Source organism: Thamnophis sirtalis, unplaced genomic scaffold (genome assembly GCF_051295495.1).
Source record: "Thamnophis sirtalis isolate CommonGarterSnake01/CBP01778 unplaced genomic scaffold, rThaSir2_p1.2 scaffold_4, whole genome shotgun sequence".
Classification (NCBI taxonomy): Eukaryota; Metazoa; Chordata; class Lepidosauria; order Squamata; family Natricidae; genus Thamnophis; species Thamnophis sirtalis.
In genome coordinates, this window is record NW_028261384.1 from 98375222 (window position 1) to 98399770 (window position 24549).

Consider the following 24549-nt stretch of genomic DNA (forward strand, 5'->3'; position numbering starts at 1 on the left):
ATCTGGTAGACTAGATTTCATCTGGCCTTTAAATTCTAAATCTGCTGAGCGTGAATATATTTGCAATGTGAAATTGGATTGCATTTCTCTTCTTCTGTATCTCTTGCAGAGTCCTTGCAGGTGTTCGACATGGAGATGACTGCTGAATGTGCCAATTCACCCATGTGATCACCTTTTGTAAACAGCTCGCCATTTTTGGCTTCCTGGCATCAAACATTTACTCCCCTTACAGCATCATGAAGCTCAGACATCTCTGCTCTGCCTCAACAGGAGACATTTGATTGAGGGTCATCCTTTAAGCGCACCACTGCTGGAGCTTCTTGCCTGATCTCAAGACAGTTGGAGGGAAGAAATTCTGTTTAGCTGTTTTTTTCCCCCATGCAATATTTTCCATTTTGTATACTGGTTATTAATATAAGGAGAGAAGATTTTGTTTTAGTATTCAATTAGATCAAGTGCTCTTCCTCAACAGTGCTTTTTGGTCTTCTGCGCATTTTTACTGCATGGCACAAAAAGCTGTTTCTGAAATGCTACCCTCTTAAGTGTTCTATCCAGAAATAAAGCAGTTGAAATTGACAGGCAGGAGTCTGTTCAAGTAGCTGAGGGAGAGGAAAGGATATAGGAAAGGACACTTCTTAGAAATGAGTGTGTGCTTTTTTTCTTTTCTTTTCCAAAACAATGTACTTTCTGTTCCTTGCTTTCAAACCCTTCTGTGATTATCAATATACCTTAATAGAACAGTCCTGCAAGGTAAAGGCTAGAAAAATAGCCAATAGAATGATCACTTAGGTATCTTGAGCTTTGATGCTCCTATCAAAGACTTTAGAACATTCCAACTACATAGACTGCTAATACTCAAGACTGCAGCATAAACCCCATTTGAAACAGTATTTGAACCTCAGTCATTCAACTTAAAAGTCAGTTCTCCCTCCACTTCCTTTCACCCAAAACTTTAGATCATGGGGAAATGTTTTACTGTCTATAGATTAAGGCATTGGATTGAGATTATGGGACAAAAGTGAGCTGATAATTCTGTGTTAGGTTCCATCACAAATTTGTTGTCAGCATGTAGTTTGTTACTTTTATTATTATTTATTGCACTTTTATTTACTTTGCCTAAAAGGACGCAGGACAGCATTCATCCTTAAAAAGGGTGGGTTTTCCCTCGAGCAAAATTAAGAGGTGAAGCTTGCTGCTGAATATTGACTGTCCCATAATCATCCAAATTTTATGGCTGAGTGGAATTTAAATCTGGTTTACAGGACAGATGCCCATGTGTCTTAGCCTCTGTGTGCTATTTCAAATATATTAGTAACCAACAACAGCTATTTAAAGTAGTTAACAGAGATGGTTATTAGTATTTTTCCTCTCCCTCCATAAACTATATTGTTTAAAACTACTCCTTTAAAAGGCAACATTTTAACATTCAAACTCTTTGTTGCTCATTCATTTCTGTCAGCATTATTGGTCCACTCCTTGTGGCCCCCTTCTCATGTGGCTTTTTAAAATTTAGCCCCAGCTGTAGACAATGTTACTCAGTTGCTGCTTGGCTATTATAGTTTCTCCATTGTATGAAATGGAGGCTTCTAATGCTGAAGACACCACTCTAATCTCACTGTGATTCACTGGAGTTGAAAAGTGGCTATGCAAGAAGATGATGGTGAATAAAGTTTTCCCCCCACTCATTAGAACAACTATGTTTTCCAGATGTGCTGGACTTCAACTTTCTGGTTCAAGGTGATGAAGTTCAACTGATCTGGAAAGCATTAATTTAAGGAAGAGTGATTCAGAGGCATTGCTTTGCAACATTCATACAGAAAATTGAATCATTGCTTGCTTTGATCATCGTTTGCTGAATAAGCTACTGTAACTGTGCAAGCCAAATCTAAACATAGCTAGTGTAATGTTTGAACCCAGCCATTTGCTAAATAAAGAGAAAGAAGATTTTCTAGTCCAAACTGTACTTTTTCCCTACAGCTGGTTAGGCAACCTGCAACTGTGTTGTAACCACAGTCTGGCTAATGAGAGTTATAATCCTGCCTAGCCTTTTTCGCAGCCACAGCAGTCTTTTAGGAAGAGAATAATGATCTCCAGTCATGCTAATCTAGAATTGTTCCAGTGCTAAGCTGCTGTCGTCTTTCCTAATCAAGTTGTTTTTGTGCCATTTATTTCCCTTCTCAAATTGTTCAGTGTTTCCTTTTTTTTTTTTTTTGCTGTAGCAAGTTGCTCTTGAAGAACATAGCCATTTTAATTTCTTTGTATATTTTATTGCTGGTTCTACAAACTTCAGCTTTCTCATAAATAAATTCTGCTACTTTATTTCTCTGTTGTAGTCAATACTTTGTCCATCGATAAGTAGCTTATGATCCAAAGAAAGTCATATGATTGGTATGCACAATAATGAAATTGGCCTACAAAAAAGAAACTTTATATAATCAAATGACAGCCAAGAATAAATATATTTTTTTCTATTGGAACCAAACTCATAATAACTTTTCAATGTTATGCTTACCAGGATGAAGTAAAGCCACATTTAAATATGTCTGATTTGAAGTACCACTTTTTAAGGATCACATATTCACAAACTGACAAACTGGAATAGCAATAGCACTTGGACTTTTATACCGCTTCATAATGCTTTCACAGCCCTCTCTAAGCAGTTTTACAGAGTCAAGATATTTCCCCCAACAATCTGGGTCCTCATTTTACCCACCTCGGAAGAATGGAAGGCTGAGTCAACCTTGAGTGAGATCTGAACCGCCGAACTGCAGTTAGCAGCCAGCTGAAGTAGCCTGCAGTACTGCACTCTAACCACTGCGCCACATTAGCTCTCTATAGACTTGGTAACTAGTAACTTGGTAACTAATATGTGTAGACTTGGTAACTAGAATGTGAGGAAATGGGAAATCAAGTCCTATCCAGAAATACTGAAATAATTATGTCTAGTTTGGGGAAGTGTAGGTTAGAGATGACATGATAGGATTTTAAAAATCCTATGTGACTAGACTGCCTTGTTCTCTTACTTCAGAGGATGGGATCAGGGAAGAAAAAGGTATGAAATTACACATTGTGCTGAGCCATATTTAATTTAATTGTATTTTTTTTAACAAGCCACAATGGCTGGTTCACAAATAGCATCACAAAGATGAAGACATTTCCATAAGCATTTCTCAAGTTTTCTAGGAGTAAAAGTAGATGTGAAGTTTGATTCAACAACAGAAGGAAAACAAAGAAAAAGTGATGGTCTTCCTCTCCCTTTTTTTTATAGCAAGCAAGCAGGCATGTAAACAAGCAGGTCCCTGCCATCACTTCACAGAGCTATTTATGGATGGTCTCATAATATCACTGATCCCCTGTACTAGAAATGACAGAAGGAAATGCTGCCTGAGTTGAGGTTTCTACTAGAAGTTGAAGGGCCAAGTTACGGTTCTGATTCAAATTCAAGATACATATATTGGAAAGATGTCCACTGTCAACTTTAGTGGCTTACCAAGGCTAGTGGCTGAACTGGAAACGTTATTCCACAATAAGGAAGATGGTAGCAAATGATCTGGAACAGGGGCCTCCAACCTTGGCAACTTTTAAGACTTGTGGACTTCAACTCCCAGAATTCCTTAGCCAGCTTTGCTGGCTGAGGAATTGTGGGAGTTGAAGTCCACAAATTGCCAAGGTTGGAGACCCCGATCTGGAATGAGTGCAGAGTGCAGAGAAACCAAGGAAGAATATTTTGTACTTAAAGCCAAAAACTATCCCTGGTGCTTTTAATTTTTTTTTCTGGCAGAGATTCTGTAACAGCTGGACAGCCAGAAATAGCACATACTGTGTGATCATTGGTGTAACAATGTAGTTATGGAATGCTTTTATCTAAGTTGACTATATTAAAAGCCTAACAAACTCACTTTACGTGACATAGGAGTAAAGTGGACAGTTGAAAACAGTATAACTGCACACAGAAGCTTATAATTTGAATGCCAGAGGCACCAGAACAAATGGGTTGTTAAGAAAGTGAGCTTTCACTCGAGTGGAATACAGCGTATGAGTTTAGAGAGACAGCCATGTCATTTTCTTGGCCACCATATGAAGTAACTAGTGCTTTCTCTTGGGTCTTTTTTCTTTTTTAACTTCATTCTGGTATACAATGCTAAAAATCTTTGCTAGTCTCCCATCCAGATAATATCCTCATCTAACCCTACATAATTTTTAACATGAGTCAAGATTGGCAAGTTGGTTATTGTTTTAAAAGGATAAAATTTGAGGCCAAGTACCTGTTCCTAGTTTTGGGAAATATTGACATTTTACCAGGTCTCTCTGCCCTCAAATGGAATTGCTAACATTGCAACAGTTAAAACTGAGTCAATATATATATTTTTTTAAAACAACCAAGATTTATCAATTTTGGAAAGTATGATTTTATGGGAGAGAAAAATAATTAAATTTAAAGAAATGGATTTAAGTAGGCCATGGCTTTCAATAAAATATAGTGATATCCTAAAAATCAGAAGAGAATCCCTTCACCTTTATTCCAATTTGGGCCAAGTTAGAGAAGTCAGCAAAACTGCAAGCATGAAGATGCAATCTGGCTGGAACAGGCTTTTGTCCTTGCTATAATCACTATCCACATTAAGGGCAACTTGGTAACCTACCACTTGCATCAAAATAAACTAAAATAAATAGTTGCTCCAAAGCAGAGAGCGCCTGATTTGGGTCAGTACAAGGACAAAAGATTTAAAGCTTGTCTAATCTGCCCAGATATTTTATTTTTAAATGCCTGTAAGATAAGTGATACAGTAATTGGAAAAGGAATGAGACTGCATTTTGATAGATTCTGTTTATGAAAAGACCAGGGCTAGTAAAAGACTTCCATTCCTTTTTGACCTCAAAGAACAAGATAGATATGTGCAGGAGGAGCTGGCCATTTACACAGTACCACAGAGCTCTTGAACTTTGATCAATTATAGTGAAATCTGGAATGGCAGTGTGTTTTTTTAAAGTTTTAATTAAAAATTAAAAAGTGCTGATCTATACATTTACAATGAACAAGTCTGTATTAATTGGATGAAATTTCACATGCAAATTGAGGCATGTGAGAATGTAGCCATCTGTGCCTGTTTTAGATGTAGACACCCAAATCCACCCCAAACTGGCCACTGTCTCTACAATATTTCAGAAATACCTCCAAATTGCATACCTCTTTATTTGTGAAGAATATTGTTGTAAATATTCTTTTACAAATCCTTAGTTTGCTGTCATTTCATCAAAGAAAATTTTTATCAATTTGAATTGTTAAAGGTTTGTTGGCTGTCTATGGCTCCAATACTAATATTTATTCTTATGGGGACATTTACCAATCTTTCACTTTGGTCTCCATCCAATTGAGCCTTAAAATCTCATTAACCAAGAGGACACATAGATGAGCACTTAGTCATCTTTTTCTCCGTATTAGTCATTAAAAAAAGCACAAATTGTAAAACAGTAACAATGTCTGCTAATATACAAATTAGGCATCTGTTTTCCCTCTCCCTAATTTATTTACTCATTCATTGGTTTTGCTTTATAAGATGATGGGTTTTATGTACAATTAAATTGAACATTAAAACTGCAGTCTGTAAATAGCACACAGGAATTACCAAAAAAATAAAAAACTCCCAACAAAGTAAACATTAATATAATCTTGCTCACTGGTTGTCCTGTAACACAAAGTGAAATATTTAAAAATACCCTACCTCTAGATGAGATGGGCCGCACACAAATCTAATAAATATTTAACAGGTCTTTCTGCCCTCAAATGGAATTGCTAACATTACAACATTTAAAACTGTGCCAATATAACTTTAAAAAAACAAACTGATTTAGCAATTCTGAAAAAGTGTGGTTTTGATGGGAGAGAGAAAAAGAATTAATTTTTTTTAATGGATTTAAGTAGGCCAAGGCTTTCAATAAAATACACTGGCGAAATGTCCTAAGAATTGGAGAAATCAGAAAAAAATACCTTCATCTTTATAAAGAAATAAATAATTTGAAAATGACAGCACAGAGAAGATTTCTGGAGAGAAGTCTCTCTTGAGTGTGGAAGAACTAACTGCCAGTGATTCAGCCCTGTGCAAGATGGAGTCCCTTGGAGTCCCGTTAAGCAGCTCTTTCATTCAAAGTAGAAATCCAAACTTGGATTTCAGGACAAACTTGTTTCTACCAGCCCTCAGGAAGCAGCTTGGCTTACGACTTCACTGCCAGTTTCCCCCACTGACTTTCTGGGGAAGCTAGGAGGAAATATTGCAAATGGGGATCACATGTTTGCAGGGCAGTGCAACAGCCATGTTTAGGCACAGCCAGAGTACCCAAACTCTTTCCCTATCTTTTTGCAGGACTTCTGTCTCTCCACAGTACATCAGAAATATGAATTAGACTCAGGTTAACCACATGGTTAAACACTATAGAAACTTCCAGGAAGTATAATTTAGAGGCTCTGTTCAAATGGAAGCCTAGAATTATCATATATGCACTATAATCATAGAGTACCCAGATTTTCCTGAAATGTGAATATCCATCTTTCAAATAGTCACCAGCTTGAATTGTACCTGGCCACAGCAGTTGCTCTGCTATGCATATAACTTGAGGCATGCATATTTCTGCAACACTTATTTTATACCGGTCTGAAATAATTGCAATGATGTGTGTGTGTGTGTGTGTGTGTGTTTATGTGTGTGTGTGAAGAATACATGTACACAACACATGTATGTATGTATGTACAGTATGTATGTATGTATGTATGTATGTATTACATATTTTGTGTCTGTGTGTGCCTTTGTGTTAGTATGAACACCTGATGATTGTCTGTATTAATTCTTGCAGTTTTCTTAGCAAGAGTTTTTGAAGTGGTTTGCCGTTGCCGTCCCCTTAGGCGTAAAAGAATGAATTGTCCAAAGTCATCCAATTGGCTTCGTTTCATAGTTTTCTGGTTCTAGCTTTAGGACTATTTGAAATGGGCTAATACTTTATATATAAAAACATTAAGAGCATATCTTATGATTCTTGATGAATTTATTTTTTTGTCTTTTTTTCCTTTTATGTACACTGAGAGCATATGCACCAAAGACAAGTTCCTTGTGTGTCCAATCACACTTTGCCAATAAAGAATTTTATCCTATCCTATCCTATCCTATCCTATCCTATCCTATCCTATCCTATTCTATTTTGAATATATTGGATTGAGCTCCTCTTTGAAAATTTGGGGACATCTGGCCCCATTTTGTTGGAAGCATTAAATGCTAAGATGGATTCATAAGGCCTTATGAGTTACTCTCACTAACTCTCATGATTTGGGGAAGGGATGTATCTCTGGATTTTATCCAACACATCTCACCATTTTACACAATTCTCTTTACTGAGCAGGGATTGGAGAAGAGTTTGGCAAGGACAATGTGACAAAAATGAAATGGGCCACGTATTCCCAACTATTTACCAACCACTGTTTCTGACCTCACATATGACCAGAACAGGTTGCAGGATAACAATTTCACAAGTACAGAAGGCCAAAAGGTATAAGCTTATTCAGCAATGGCTATTGGATCTTGTCCATGAAAACAGATACACGAGTTACAATACTGGATGGTTACAATACTTAAAAATAAGAATGTCATATATCAATTTCTTGTTGGTTTAATGTATGATTTTGTCTTATAAGATTAAGCTTTGCATTTGTTGCACGTGCAAAGGCATTTTGTTTAGTACATAGTCTCAAAAAAGAGGGTGAAAATCTGAGTGCATCTTATACACTGAATACAGCATTTTTTGCCTCCTGAAACCCCACCCCCTTTGCAAAAATGGCCATGCATAGCCATTAGGAGGTTTCCAGAGTGCTCCTGGGGGCTGGGGAGGACAGAAATGAGCAAAAAACTGGCTGTATTTGTTCATTTTTGGCCCCTTCTGCCCCCAAGAGCACTCTGGAAGCCTCCTAAAGGCTATGCATGCCCTTTTTTGGACAAAAAAAAGGAAGGGACAGTTTTTGTGAAAAACGGGCCATTTTGAGGAGGTCTGCAGAGTGCAAAATCAGGGTTTTTTTCCTTCAAAATCTTGGTACGTCTTATACTCCGAAAAATATGGTAGTCACTGCTTTTATTATATTGAAGCAAAAGGCCTACAATGTCCATAGCTAAGGCCGTGGAGAAGTTTTCATACTTCATAAAGTTTTTGTGGCAATATTATCAGAAGTGATTTTGCCATTGCTTTCTTCCTAGGGCTAAGAGAGAGAAAGATTGGTCCAAGTTCACCTAACTTTGTTCTTAAGGCAGAAGTAGAACTCTCAGTTGTTGGTTTTTAGCCTGGCAATTTAACCATAAATTCTACAAGTGAATTAGTCTGATATAAGTATCTAATTATGCTTATACATCAGAGATGGGTTGCTCCAGGTTTGGCCCAGTTCTTCTGAACTGGTAGTGGCAGTGGTGGGAGGCTTCGCCCATCCACCTGGATGAGGCTTTGCCCACTGGATGTTTCTGCGCATGAGTGCGCACAAGCACGAGCGAACTGATAGTAAACCAGTTAGCAACCCACCGCTATGTACATCTATAGATAAATCTCAGTTCTACAAATGCAAATCCTAATTAGCTGGAACCAGAGTTATGGCATTGTGTTTGTAGAGGTGGTATCAATCATTGATGAAACCAGATCACATTGTTTAACTTCCCTATCAGGAGCCTTGCAAACCTTTTGTTGAAAGGTTTGATGTATTGGAAGTTATCTTTTCTATTTCTGTTGAATCTTGGATGACTCATAGCTAATGACCACAACTCTCCTTCTTTCTTCCTGTTGGGATAGTATTTACTGGTACACAGTTAGGAAAATGAGCATAATTTTGAATAGTGTGAGAAAAGGGATAGCAAAGGTTACCTTGGCAACCATATAAGCTATCTGACCGGGGAAGAAAGCTGTCTATTAGGCAGCTTGAAGTGAAAAGCAGAATGGAAAACACACTTCTGTGATACATCTTTTCTTGACTTGATATTGAAAACAATCATGTTGGCTGGAGATGACAGGAGTTTGTTACTGAGGGGAAACTGGTAGATTTAAGGATCATTTGCATATCTGCTTCCTCACTAACTATTTCTCAAACCCAGGCCTCCCTGGCCCACTGCAAAACTAGCTTCTGGTCATCTTTTCTTACTTCCATTAATGGTGCTTTTCAGCCCCTGCCAGAACAAGACATGCTGAGCAATCAGTCTGTAGCAAATAGTTCCAAAGTAGGTTTAAGGCATTGACTTTCAGAGTCATTCACTATTTGGCAGTAGGAAACTAAGGACTCTCCCACTGAGACAAAAGTGGTGTCTCTGACTTCTCTTGTCACCTATGGATGACAGAAGAAATGGGGTGAGTAGGTAGGAGGAAGTGAATATTCTGGCTGCCACTTCTCTTGCCAGCATCAAATAGACTGAAAAGCCATCATCCTATTTGCTTTCCACAAGGAAACATGAGGTAAAAGCACCTCTTCAGTCCATATCCTCGTAGGAAAACCATAGAGATTTACCAAAGGAATGCCAACCATAACGCCCTGGAGTGAGTTACTGCTCTCTCTCTTTTAAAAAATGTGCCCCAGTGCTCTTTCAGAAGTAGTTGCCTCTTGGCCTGTTCCACACCATGAGGGAAGTTTATGTCCATAGCAAAAAGAAATCATTCATTTTCCTACTTAAGTATTACTTCTCCTGCAGGCAACAAAATGATACTATCAAATTTAACTAGTTCAAACCTCACTTCTTATGTTACTCTTTTACTACCATTTTGGGGAAACAAAATGGTAACCAATTGTTGGATCTTATAAATCTCAGCTGCTGTATAGTTGGCTTGATATATTCGCAAGCACAGTTGGCAACAGACGGAGGTGGAACTATTATTCAAGGATCTTATCTTCCCCAATGTTTCCTTTCTGGCAAAAATGTCCATATTTTTAGAAAGTAATTGAAGATGCTGTTCAAAAGGAAAAGGTTTCCATGAAAACAGCCTGCTTTTACTTCCTACATTGGACAAAGAGGTACACTTAACACATTTCTCACTTAGCAACCTAATTGTGGTCATAAGTCAAGGCCTACATATAATGTATAGGTGTCTTATGGTTTCTTGACTTTCCTCCAACCATATTATGGCTTCTATTTGTGGTTTGTGAATTCCAACTTCAGGTAAGACTGAGGTCCCTTCCATAACACTTTTCATTTTCCAAACCCTCAGAAACAGCTTTATACCAATCCTGTGGATGTTCTTTCTGCTGTTAATCTCAAAAAGATAGATAATATACTACAGGAGAAAATCAATGCTTATCACAACTGACCAAAGGAGCAAAAAGCTATATCAAGCTGTCCACAAATATATGATACCACTAAAAGCGAATATTTGTAGCTCTGGTTTGAAATAAGGAGTCCTTGGTGCTCTCTGAGCTTGCTTGTTTTCTTGCAGACGTTTCATTACTCTAACTAGGCAACGTCATCAGTGTACTGATAATGTTACTTTGTTAGGGTAGTGAAATGTCTGCAAGAAAAAATGTAAGCTCAGGGAGCACCAAGCAGAGGTGGTATCCAGCCAGTTCTGACAGGTTCTGGAGAACCTGTAGTGGAAATTTTGAGTAGTTTGGAGAACTGGCAAATAGGCTGGCCCTGCCCTCACTGCCTCCCAGCTGATCTTCTTTTGTTGCCCTGAACAGGAGAACAGAGCTGGAAAGCAGGTTTAGTGGGGTGGGGAGATAATGGGGATGTTCCAGTAAGCTTCCTCCATGAGCAGGGAAGGAATGGGGATTTTGCAGTATCCTTCCCCTGCCACATCCAAGCCATGCCCACCAAGCCACGCCCACCAAGCCACACCCACAGAACTGGTAGTAAAAAAATTTGAATCCCACCACTGGAACCAAGTACCCTCACAAATATATAAATAGTTGTTACTGTTGTTATTGTTTGGCATTTAAATAATCTGAGCATTAATAATGGGGTAAGGACCCTAATCCCTTATGCGTTTGATTAAAAAAACCTAAAATTATTTTACAAAATTGCAAAGGCTTAATCTCTGTTGATGAGATGGAGGAGGTAAGAGTTCGGGTACTGGAAGATACACAAGTTCCTGCAAATGAAAAATGGTTCAGCTCAGGTGGCTGGGGAATTCTTGGAAGTCCACACATCTTACACTTGCTGGAGTTGAGAAACAGTGGCGTAAAGGTATCCTGAAAGTATTCTGCAAGATTGGAGTTAAGCATGTTTGTTCATATAAATGACCTTTTAACTATCAGGTACTGTAAAAGCTGAACCTGGCAAAACAGGAATAGTAATTCTCAAGCAAGACAGCATTGAAACAGATGTCACCCATTTTCAAGGCCATGAAAGAACATCCAAAGTATGGTCACTGGAAAACGTAATAAAGAAAAATACTGGAAAATGCAGGGTAAAAGTCCTTTAAATTCTGGGGCTTGATTTCTATATTCTGTATCAAGCAAGATATTCTGCAGAGACGTTTGTCACTTCTGGTTATAGCCATAAATAGCCATAAATCACAGGTGTCAAACTGACCACATCACATCACCCGTCATGTGACGTTTTGTGATTTTTTCCCCTTCACGGAGCTGGGGTGGACATGGCCTCCATGTGACACATCCAGCCTGCAGGCCGCCAGTTTGACACCCCTGCTATAAATTAACTAATCCAGCCATGTAGAATGTAATAAACTTCTGCTATTAATTTTTTCCTGAGTGCATTTTTTTTCTGAGTATTTACATTATGGCTTTACATTAAAAGCAAACAAATTTCCAAATTAAATTATGGTTCTTGCAGTTTTGAGCAGTGAACATGGTTTATGTCAGGGGTGTCAAACTCAAGGCCCAGGACCTGAATCTGATCCATGGGCTGCTTAGAGCTGGCCCCTAGGGCCGCCCTGGAAACCAAAAAGGGCTGGCCCAGCCGCAGTGCTCTGCCACCAAAAATGGAGCTCAGGAGGGCTGCAGGTGGCACTCCCCAGTTCTATTTTCACTGGCAGCAGGTTGCAGGAGGCTGTTGCATCCAAAAATGGAGCTCAGAAGCCCATTTTCACTGGCAGAGTATTCAGGCCACCACAGGCACCCCCAACATGAGTGATGTTGAACTGGCCACATCCACCTGGCCATGCCCACCCCAGCCCCCTGAAGTCAAAAACAGCCCTGATGTGGCCTTCAATGAAATCAAGTTTGACACCCATGATCTATGTTGGTCAAGAAGTATATCACATACATAAATTAGAAAAAAATGCATTATTTTACAATTTAGTGCAATATGTTCCTTGAAAAATCTGGTAAAAAAATTATTGGTAATCCGTTTCTACTAAGTATCAGGTTGCTAAGCATAAATATTTATCAGTTATTTCTGTTATTTCCACATCTTCCTTTTTTTCTAGTTTGTATGATTTATTACATGCAAAAAACACGTAATGGTAAAAGTAGCAACCATATTCTAGCAGAATTAGAGCATGTAATGTTGTAATTAGAGGTTGTTGGGTAAATAATATCCTATATGGCATTTTTCATGGTTCTTTTAGTGTTCACATTTACTATGAAAGAAACTTCCCTTCTTATGTATTTAGCAACATTGCTAAATACATAAGCAGTTGGAGAGGGTATATTAAGGCAGTATTTTTTCTCCAGGAATAAGGCCAGGCAAACCCAAGCTGTCAATCTAATTAGAAAGAGGATGTGTTTTTGATATGATCCCATCTAGTGACTATATAGGGACAGAATGTACCAAGAGTCTGGTAATTAGAGCTTCCCATTTATTCTGCTTACACTGCAAAACACTACAGTTAACAAACAACAAAGAAGGTTGATGTATGTATGTATGTATGTATGTATGTATGTATGTATGTATGTATGTATGTATGTATGTATGTATATATGTATGTATTTGTGTATTTGTGTATTTGTGTATTTGTGTATTTGTGTATTTGTGTATTTGTGTATGTATCCATGTATCCATGTATCCATGTATCCATGTATACATGTATACATGTATACATGTATGTATCCATGTATACATGTATCCATGTATACATGTATATATGTATGTATATCCTTGAAATGAAATGAAAGGAATCAGACAACTCTCATACTACATTATTCATTCATCTATCCACTCATTCATTCTGAATTGACATTTTCAGAATTTTCTTGCCTTATTCTACTCCTGCATATAAAAGCACCCGTGTCTCTTGGCTCTTACTACATTCAGGAAGATGGGGGGGGGGGGGTAATAACATTTGGCTCCCAGTGCTGTACTAACTTCAGTCAGATGAAATGGTTTCTTCAGTAAGGCCTAATTATATAGTGTGAGGTTCACAATGCTACCTAAAGATTGCTTTGCTTTGCTTTCTTTAATTTTAGCAGGATTTCAAGGAATGATGCAGAGGTAAGCACAGAGCTAGAGAAAAAGAATAGACAGAAATTTGTCACCATTTAAAAAACTATAGAGACTAAGGGAGCGAAGGGACAAATCGTCTCCTTTAACTTGTGAAGTACTATAATTATATGTCAGGTGCAAACAACCAGAATCACTTGCGAATTGTATCAAGGAGAAGATTTTTTGTTAGTCCCCTATGTTACAAAAATCTCGCCTAGCTGTCTGCAATTTTCTTGGGAACAGTGAGATAGGGTTTCAGGGATTCTGTAGAAGGTCAGGTCCCCAGCCTTCTGCAATGCAAGGACTCTAAACTTTACAGTTCATAACAATTCATATTCCTTGAATTTCTGGGTTCAGATAATGATAGCTCAGCAATATTTACTGGTCTAAGTGACTTTTGGCATTCGTTTTAGAAGATAAGATTAAATGATGCAGAAGTCATCAAATTTTGAAGGCTGTAATGCAGAATGTACTGTAGAATATTTCTACTTTTGCACCCAAGGTACTGAGGGGTGCAATTTGTAATATTGATCTGTAATACTGATTTCAGTTCAAATTTTGGTTTATATGAACAGTGTCCAAGTTAAACACTCTATATGGAGAAAGGAAAGGTGTTTCTTTTTTTCTCTCTCTTTTAGTCCCAGGCTGTGGTGGGTTTCCCTTACCTTCACTACCGGTTCACTGATTGTGCGCACGTGTGTTCCTCACATGCCTTACCTGCGCTGTGCAAGCGCAATCCACCGCCCCTGTGAGAACCAGCTGATTGTTGGGGCTTGCACAGGTGTCACATGCTGTACACGCGTCCACAATTTGCCTTTTGCCATAAAAACAAGTATAGAGCATGGACGGGCGAATGGGCCAAAAGAGCCACCGTACCAGTTCGCTCTCAGCTGCTCCAGGGCACTACCAGTTCAGCTGAACCAGACCAAACTGGCAGCAACCCACCTCTGGTCGCAGGCAAGTTTTTTCCATTTTCTCCAATATTCCAATTCTTATTTCACACTTATTTTAAGAGAGATCCAGTAGTTTTGATTTCTTAGCCCTCTATACTTCCATTTGATAAAGGTAGCAATAGAAAGTATGGCACTTTTATTCTACTGCTTCACTATTTGACTTTCATTAGCTGTAAGACATGCACCTGTGAGAAATGGAATCCCTAGTCTTTTAAACTATACTGTCTGTTTCAGATAAAGAATTGGAGCCATGTTCTTTTCTTTCTTGTTTAATGTTAAGAAAATTGCACATTTATTTTTGGTGGCTGAATTCTGCCATTAAACAGAGTCACGAGAATAAGGTTCTAGTTTAGCGTTGCTCTTTTAAATTGTTGTTTTACATTTTTATAACAAAATCGAATTAAGTCCATGCCATTTCAGTGTGAACCCTGGCATAAATTAAAGCCTGGGTCCTTGCTTCCCCCAAAGTGGGAGGCCTTATCCTCTGTAGCCTCCAAAACAAAGTTCACTGTCCACCTTGGCAGCACTCTTGTTGACATTGGTTAGCAGGATGTGCAACTGAGACCTTTGGCAGGGTCTAGCCACGTTTGCACAAAATGGTAAGACAAATTGCTATGGGCCATGGCGACTGAGAATAAGTGAATTAGCTGCACTGCATGCAGCTTGTTCACTCTATACACGAGTGCTTAACATTTCGTCTGAACTGTAGATCCTGATTGGAAGCTCCTTTTATATGCCAAAACCACAATTGATTATTTATACTTTATTAATCATAACTTTAGATCCACAAAATAATGACTATTTAGCAACTTAATTAAATTGTTCATAAATCTTGTAGGAAATGAGAATGAACAGATTATGTTTTCCAATTTGGTCACACTAATCCAATAATCTCTCTGGATGAGGGACCTGATCTGGCCTGCGTAACTGAGATCAGAGTGGGCTTAGAGGGGAGTATTTCCCTCTTACAAATAGGCCCACTTAGGTTTTGGGTTTTGCATCTCTCGAATCACCATTGGAGGCAGTATAATTGGTATTCCCAGGGAGCTGAAGCTCTTACAGAAGCTCTGCTCAGCAAATGTAAGATTCTTGGCTGAAGCTGGGCCTTCGAGAACAGTTAGGATTGCTTCTCTCATACAACCTACTGTGCTACATAGCATTATCCCTGCTTAAACTACTAGAATAGATTGCTGGGTTGGTGGTGAAATCCATGAAACTGGGTGTTAGATACTAGCAACTGTCATAATGGTTTCCACCAAGGTCCTCTGTTCCGACGGGAACAGAGGTTTAATCTCATTGGTCGAAGGGTCTGACAGCTCCCTATAAAAGGGCTGCTGTCAGACTGAACCTTCGCTGGATTGTACATACTTGTTCTTTTACAATAAAGAGCTGTTGTTGTCTAAGCCTGAGTGTGCCTTCCCATTATCCGATTTAACACTGGTGACAAAGGTGGGATTGGAAGGCAATTAGGCAAACCAAAAAGAGCGTAGCAATCCAGCAAGTAAATCCAGCCCGGAGCTCAGCACAACTTCAAGCAGTCATTTTTGAGCGGCAAAATCAAAACGCCCTCAGAACCCAAAATGGTCATGCACGCTGGAAAGTATTCTCCTCAAGAAACTGCTGGAGACAATGTAACGCTAACCATTTATTAACATAGCTGACAACGACAAAGTAACAAACTTAACTGACAGCCTTTTATATGCGGCTGTCAAACTGTTAACCAATAGGAAGCTCCCCCAGCTTCCTTGAGCCTGCACACGCGCCAGATTCAATGGCTTCCTTTTCTCCCCATTGATTGACAAGCCTTTCTCGAGACTTCAGAATGTAGCACTCCTTCCCCCCGGATGGAACACACATAGTCTCTGAGATATGTGGGCTTCCTCGATATCCTTTCTGATCTCCGCACTCCGTTCTGTTCCGCTGAAGCAGACGTTTGTTCTTGTCTCTCCGCTGATGTTGCCGCCTCCTCCGCAGGCTCCTCTAACGGGCCCTCCCCTTCTGGCTGGTATAGTTCGACAGGTAAGGGATCACGTGACAAAGATATTGGAAAGGTAGATGCATTGAAACTGGATGGGTAGCAGGCTGGACACACATTGCTGTCTTCTGAATGCGGTGGCAATGATGCATAATTCAATGCTGGGGTAATATCATGTGGTATTAACTGTTCATTGCAGTGCCGCAGTTGATCTATATCACATCTCCATTGCTGGCCATCCTCTAATTGGACCCTATAAGAACACGGGCCAGTTATTTGAATTACCGACCCGGTACCCATTTAGGATCCCCTATGCAATTTCTAGCATAAACTCTTTCCCCCAACTTAAACTTCCGAGTGTGTTCTGTCAACTCTGGAGCCGCATTTGCATGATAATGCAGGTGTAACCTGTCTAAAACGGCGCGAAGACGCCGTCCCATTACTAACTCTGCTGGACTTTTACCCATTATCGAGCAAGGTGTTGAATGTTGTTCTAATAAATACTTATTTATTTTCTGTTCCCACGGACCTGACCCCAAACGTTGCAAAGTGTCTTTAGCTGCACGGACTGCCTGTTCCGCTCTACCATTACTGGCTGGGTGATAAGGCGCTACCAATACATGTCTTATACCTAAGCCTGCTAAAAAAGCTTGGAACACCACTGATGTGAATTGCGGCCCATTATCAGACACTAAGGTGTCTGATAGTCCGTGAGTGGAAAATAGTTTCTGTAATTCTTTAATAGTGGCCCCTGATGTAGTGGTATTCATGGATGCAATTTCCACCCATCTTGAAAATGCGCCTATGACAACTAAAAATGTATGCCCCTTTACTGGCCCAGTGAAATCTATATGAATTCCTGCCCATGGAGATTGTGGTAATTTCCAAACCCTAGGTTGAGCAGCTGCTCGATTAGGGCGTGATGATTGACAAGGAGAGCAATTGGCCACCCAATTTGTTATTTCTGCATCCAGATTGGGCCACCAGACGTAGCTACGGCCTAATGCTTTCATTCTAGCTATGCCGGGATGCCCCTCATGTAGACGTTGTAGAATTTGCACTCTTAAATTTTGTGGAACTACTACTCTGTTTCCCCATAAAATGCACCCTTTTACTACTGACAGTTCCAGGCACCTCTTTCAAAATGGCAAAAACTGTTCAGACCGCTCTCCTGCAGGCCAACCCCTAGCGACCCATTCAATTATTTGCAATAAAATAGGATCATTTTTAGAATGGCTTCCTATATCAGAAGCGGAGAATGGTAATTCTAAGTCCTCTATTAGAAACACTTCTGAAGCTGGAGCTGGGTCTTGAGCCTTCTGAGGCAATGGACATCTACTTAAGGCATCAGCATGCCCCATGTGTTTTCCTGGTCTATATTCAAATTGATAGCTGTATGCTGCAAGGAATTCAGTCCATCGAGACATACGAGGTGACAGAATTGCAGGAGTTGGCTTGTCTCCTGCAATTATGCCAAGCAACAGTTTATGGTCGGTCTGTACTATAAAAGAATGACCATATAGATAGTGATGGAACCGTTTGATTCCAGCCACTGCTGCCAGCGCTTCTTTGTCCAACTGACTGTAATTTCTTTCTGCCTTGGACAATGAACACGAAAAATACGCTATTGGAGCCTCACTGCCATTTGGGCATCTATGGCTAAGAACAGCCCCTATGCCATAAGGAGAGGCGTCCGCAGCTAATATTAAAGGTAGTGCCTCATTGTATTGCATGAGGACAGCAGACGACATCAGGAGCGATTTGACAGCCGTGAATGCTTGTTCTTCACAATTGCCCCATTTCCAAGTCGTGGATGCGTCTAACAATCGATGTAAAGGTTCCGCTACAGAAGCCTTATGGGGTAAAAACATGGCATAAAAATTTAATAAACCCAGGAAAGCTTGTAACTCTGTCTTATTGTTTGGAGCTGGAGCTTTATTAATAACTTCTACCTTTGAAGGGGCTGGGTGAATACCTTGGGCATCAATATGAAACCTGAGGAAATCTACCGCCTGCACTCCAATTTGACACTTATTTTTCTTCAATTTCAGACCAGCCTTCCTGAAACGGAGGAAAACTGTTTTAAGTTTATTTAGTAACTCCTCCTGACTTTGTGCTGCAATGAGCACATCGTCAAAGTATGGTAATACTCCAGGTAACCCCTGTAGTAGCCATTCCATGATGCTCTGAAAAATGCCGGGAGCCACGCAGACTCCAAATTGGAGTCTATGGCAGCGAAATGCTCCCCTATGTGTGATGATAGTTTGGGCATCTGCCGTTGCATCATCTACAGGTAATTGTTGATAAGCTTGAGCTAGGTCAAGCTTAGCAAACAGGCGTCCATGACCTAACGAGTGCAACAGGTGTTGCACTACAGGTACTGGGTAGGAATGTGCTTGCAATCCTTTATTGATTGTTGTTTTATAGTCAGCACATATCCTTATGGAACCATCTGATTTAATTGGTATTACTATTGGGGTCTCCCACTTTGCGTAATCTACTGGTTCTAATATTCCTTGCCTAATCAGTTTATCTAGCTCTGCATCTACTTTTTCCTGCAGCACAAAAGGAACCCGCCTAGCTTTAAGCCTAATGGGTGTTACATTTGGATCTAGATTAAAAGAAATTGGTGTTCCATTATATTTACCCAATTCATTGCTAAAAACGTCCTCAAACTCCCGTGTCAGGTCTTCAAACCCGGCAGCAATTTCTGTAGTGTGAATTCCTGCAATAGAGAACCCCAATGCTTCAAACCAATCAAATCCCAAGAGAGAAGCAAGCGGACCCTCAACAACTACTAATGGTAGTGTACCCTTAAAATTGCCATGCTCCACTTGAAATTGACCACTACCCACAATTGGAATAACTCTTTTTTTGGTAATCCTTTAAAATGCAGCTAGTTGGGACTAACTCTGCTCTAGAAATTGTGGGCAGGATCCTTTTAAGGCTGCCCCAGGAAATAATGGATCTCGCCGACCCCGTGTCAATCTCCATTTTACAAGGAGATCCCTCAATTACAACAGTGGTAAACATCTTCTGACAGCTGGGTTTTTCTTCAGAGGCTGTGTTGACAGTTCCTTCTTCCTCACTGTCCCGGTCGATGGCGTTGCAGGTCTCCCTGGCATGGCCTGATCGTCTTTGCGCCGCTCTATTCCCATTACGACCAACATCTGTAGCAGGCAGGTTGGCACGGCAGACATAGGCTAGATGACCCATCTTCCCACAACGCCGGCAGACAGCTGATTTAAACCGGCAATTGGACTGCAGATGGTCCCCTCTGCAACTCAGGCAGCTTGCCTGAGAAGCATTCATGGCTGGCTTCCATCTGCCATCCCTTGTCAAATTGATACATGCTATTTCGACATTCGCTTGCTTCTCCTCTGCTTCCTCAGTAGACTGATGGTTAACTTCGGCTGCTGCTGAGGATGGCATGTGGGAGGCTTGACATTTCTGAATTACAGCAGCGGACTGGGCTGCATGTTCAGCCGCTCGAGCTTCATCTAAAGCCACGGCTAAGGCTAGCTCTGTTTTAGCTAGCAGGCGGCGCTGAAGCCTTAAATCCCTGCTGCCATAAATTAGTTGCTCCAGTAATGCCTCGCCGAGATCTGGAAACTCGCAATAAATTGTGGTTTGTCTGAGAGCTACCATGAATTGGCTGACAGTCTCATTTTCCTTTTGAACACACCGGCGAAATGCGAAACGTCTAGCAAAATGGGAGGGAGCCGGTGCGTAGGGTCCCTTTAGCTTGGCTATTAAGACTTCCCAAGGCACTGTCTGCACGGAGGCAGGGGCTGCCAATGCCCAGGCCATTGAGAACATCTCTGGGCCACATAAACTCAAAAAGTAACCTCTCTTCCTCTCTGTGCTAATCCCTGTCAAGTCATGGGTGATAAGGAAACACTCGAAGCGCTGAATAAACGCCTCCAATGACTCTCTCTCGGGCGTAAAAGCTGCAAATGGAGGTATAGCCGTCATGCTGGGATTGTTATCAGTCGTTATTTCTGTATTAGCTGTTACTCTCTGAATCCACTTCCTCGTTGCCAGTGGAAAGTATTCTCCTCAAGAAACTGCTGGAGACAATGTAACGCTAACCATTTATTTATGTAGCTGACAACGAACAAAGTAACAAACTTAACTGACAGCCTTTTATATGCAGCTGTCAAACTGTTAACCAATAGGAAGTTCCCCCAGCTTCCTCAAGCCTGCACACGCACCAGATTCAATGGCTTCTTTTTTCCCCCATTGATTGACAAGTCTTTCTCGAGACTTCAGAACGTAGCACACGCCCCACCAACTCCGTACGACCCAGTCACCGAGCACTGGGACTCGTATATACTGAGGTTCAACTGCTTCCTAGAAGCCAACGACCTCATGGGTCTTTCTGAAGGCTGCAAGAAGAACATGTTCCTGGGTTACTGTGAACGGGAAGTGTTCAAAACAGCCAAAGACGTATCAGAGCCAACGCGGCTACAATCGGTTGCTTGGTCAGTGCTACAACAGACGCTGAGGACACACTACACTCCCAAGCTGTCTAAGCACATCCGCCGGCACGTATTTAATATTCGCAATCAGAAGGAAGGTGAATCGATCAAAGAGTATGTTGCTAAGAAAGGCCACTGTGTACTGCGAGTTCAGAGACCTAGACAAACTCATACTTGACCGCATCATATGCGGTGTGCGGGACATTAATTTACAGAGGAGATTACTTGCCAAATCTAATCTCACTCTACAAATTGCCTTGGACGAAGCCAGGGCATCCGAATCTGCAATTAAGTCTACAGAAACCCTGCAGTGCCAAAGCACTCCTCAAGATGTGCGGAAGAGCACATGCGTACATCGCAAGGCTACAGAGGCCAAGTGCCCAGAAAGCAAAGATGACATCTGCCGCATGCGCAGTAGCTGCACCAAGCCGGCGCGCAAATTTGAACTGTGTTTCCCACCTTGCGCAAGCTGCGGAGACCATGCCAGCTCATTTTACTGTCTCCACAATGCCATCTGCCAGCGCTGCAAGTGAAAGGGGCACATTGCCAAGGTTTGCAGAAGCGAGCACCCCACGACGACCTGGTAGCCCAGAAGCCAACCTAACCACCAGCAGAGGCCCAACCAAGGGGCATGGCAGATGCCACAACAGCACTCAAAGGGCGACACCAGAGTCACCTACCACACATCAATCAGCCAAGTCCACACAAGGCAGCCAAAAAAGCTGAAGGTCACAGTCCTCATCGAGGGCTCTCCATGCGAGATGGAGATCAACACGGGATCATCACTGGCCATCATGCCATGGTCTACACTCATGCAGGCTACCCCTACCCTGAAGAAACAGCATCTATGTGCCCTGATATCTGCCTTCATGATTACTAGGGGAACCGAGTCCCCATCCTGGGCCAGGGCACCTTCCAGGTGCAATTCAAAAACTTCAGGGGCCAGCTCCCAGTGACGGTGGTCAGCGGCGACCTGCAGAGCCTCCTGGGGCTTGACTGGTTCGAAGCCCTGGGCTAGAAGTGACCGGTATCAACACCTTGAAAGACAAGAGCACCGAAGAATTCTTTAAGGAGTTCGAAGAGTCTTTGGCACCAGTCTAGGTAAGTATGTGGGGACTCCAATCTCTTTTAATTTGGACCCCAACATAGCCCCAATCAGGCTAAAACCCAGGAGAGTACCTTTTGCTCTCCACCTTAAAATTGATCTGGAAGTTGATCATGCATGCTGGGAGACCCCTATAGTGAAACCTGTCAAATCTGACGGGTCTGTCTGCATCTGCATGGTCTACAAGTGCACAATCAATAAAGCGTTACAACAAAGCACATAACCTGTACCCATTGTACAGTATTTATTACATTCCTTAGGCCCCAGCAAAGTATTCGCTAAATTAGACATGGTGCAGGTATACCAACAATTGCCTGTAGATGGTGCAAGGGCGGAGGCCCAAACTATCATGACGCACAGGGGTGCATTAAAATGTAACCTCCTGCAATTTGGAGTTAGTATCGCCCTGGACTGTTCCAAAGTGTCATGGAACGGCTTTTGCAGGGGTCGTCCCCTATTTTGACGACATCTTGGTATTGGCTGCAAATGAGGCGCAACTTTTCAAAAGTTTAAGAACTGTTTTGACCAGAATTAGAGACAAAGGCCTCCGTCTCAAAAAAGAAAAATGCCAAATTAACATGCCAAGGATTGAATTCCTAGGGTACCTCATCAATGGCTCTGGGATTCACCCAACCTCTAAAAAAATTAAAGCAATCCAGGACGCCCCTACACATCGCAATCAGACGGAGCTGCAGGTGTTCCTCGAGCTCTTTAACTTCTACAGCATCTTTCTACAGCATCTTTCTTAGACAGGAAACCACCAGTCTCTAAGCAGTCAATATGAAGGACTTTGGCTGCAGTGGCCAGTGTAAAAAGGTTCCATGAGTACCTCTACGGCTGTGATTTCAAACTCATCACGGACCACAAATCGCTACTGGGCTTGCTGGCTGGGGACTGGCCTACTCTTGTGTCATTGTCACCACGAATGACCAGATGGACTATTTTCCTTGTGGCCTACACCTATCGCCTCGTCCATTGACCAGGCTCAACCTTGGGGCATGCCGATGCTTTGAATCACTGCCCGCTGCCAGAACTACTTGCAGACCCTACTCCCGAGATGCCAGTCCTTCTTATTGACTGCTTAGAGACTGGTCCTGTCTCATCTAGTGACGTTGCCCACCACTCTGCAAGAGGCTCCACGATCAATCAAATTTTGAACTGGGTATGGAGGGGGTACCCCAAGGGCCTGTTGGGTCTGATTTCAAAATGTATTATTGTAAAAGAGATGAATTGTCTGTTATTAATGGCTGTTTGCTGTGGGGGGACCAGGTCGTTGTTCCACCCAAACTGTGCATTGCAGTATTAGAGGCTTTACATGTAGGGCATCCTGGAATTGTCAGGATTAAGTCTTTAGCTAGGAATTACATGTGGTGGCCTAACATGGACAGGGTGATCGAAGAATGGGTGGCTACCTGCACACTGTGCCAGGAGTCCAGACCAGCTCCCCCAGAGGCACCCACTAAGGAGTGGGAGCAACCTCAAGCACCATGGTCTAGAGTGCACATAGTTTTTGCTGGCCCAGTTCATGGCCAGACACTCTTAGTAGTTATGGACGTCTACTTGAAATGGCTAGAGGTAGTCCTCATGACCTCCACTACGGCAGAAGCAGTCATCAAGGTACTACGGCGATGTGTGTTTTCTCCACACATGGCCTGCCCGATGTCCTGGCCTCTGACAATGGGCCCCAATTCACAGCCATGTAATTCAAGACCTACTTAGCAGCATAGGGAATCAGACATGCCCTGTTCGCACCATTCCATCCGGCCTCCAATGGTCAGGTGGAGAGAATGGTGAGATATGCAAAAGAGGCCCTATCCAGGATGGGCCCAGGAGATTGGCAAACACAGGTTGATCATTATCTTCTAATTCAACACATCACACCAACCGCTACGATGGGGAGAAGCCCCTCCGAGCTTCTCATGGGTCGCTGGCTAAGGTCCCACTTAGACCAGCTACACCCAAACTATTCTGCCTCATCACCCCCAGACTCCACAAGCAAAATTCGGAATTTTAGTGTAGGGGATTCAGTTTACACCCACAACTACACCGGGGGAACTCTGTGGATTCTGGTTCCACCACAAAAGCGCGTAGGACAAAATCGCGCTCGACAAAAGCGCGCTGTGACGTCATCACAGCGCGACAAAAAAGTTCGAAAAATGTAAAAATAAAGCGAAAACCTTACCCTAAGCCCCCCAAACCTAACCCTAAACCTAACCCTAAACCTAACTCTTAACCTAACCCTAAACCTAACCCTAAACCTAACCGTTAAAGTAACGAAAAACCTAACGCTAACCCTTAACCTAACCCTAACGCTAACGCTAACGCTCTAAAGCTAACCCTAACCCTTAACCTAACCCTAACCCTAACCCTAAACCTAACCCTTACCTTTATGTGAATCGGCTTGCTTTAATTTAATTTTTATTAATTTTTATTTGAATTTTTCGATCTTTTTCGTCGCGCTGTGATGACGTCAAAGGCGCGATTTTGTCGATCGCGCTTTTGTCGTCCGCTCTTTTGACGGGTCACGGTGGATTCCTGCCACAGTGATAGGCATCACTGGGCCTCACTCTTATCTCATAAAGCTCGAGGATGGTTGGAATTGGAGAAGGCACGTTGGCCAACTCGTGGCTGCCTCTCCAACTCCACT

General features: G+C 41.6%; 1 protein-coding gene across 3 annotated transcripts in view; it reads left to right on the forward strand.

Moving 5' to 3' along the window:
* The window catches only part of STAT3 (signal transducer and activator of transcription 3), a 55966-nt gene extending 53647 nt beyond the window's left edge, over positions 1–2319 (forward strand). For all 3 annotated transcript variants that reach the window (XM_087713529.1, XM_014056508.2, XM_014056507.2), the window contains one exon: positions 110–2319. In XM_087713529.1, coding sequence (XP_087569655.1) covers positions 110–168 — 59 coding nt within the window. In that variant the 3' untranslated portion in view covers positions 169–2319. The remainder of the gene's footprint in view (positions 1–109) is intronic.
* Positions 2320–24549: the final 22230 nt, after the last annotated feature.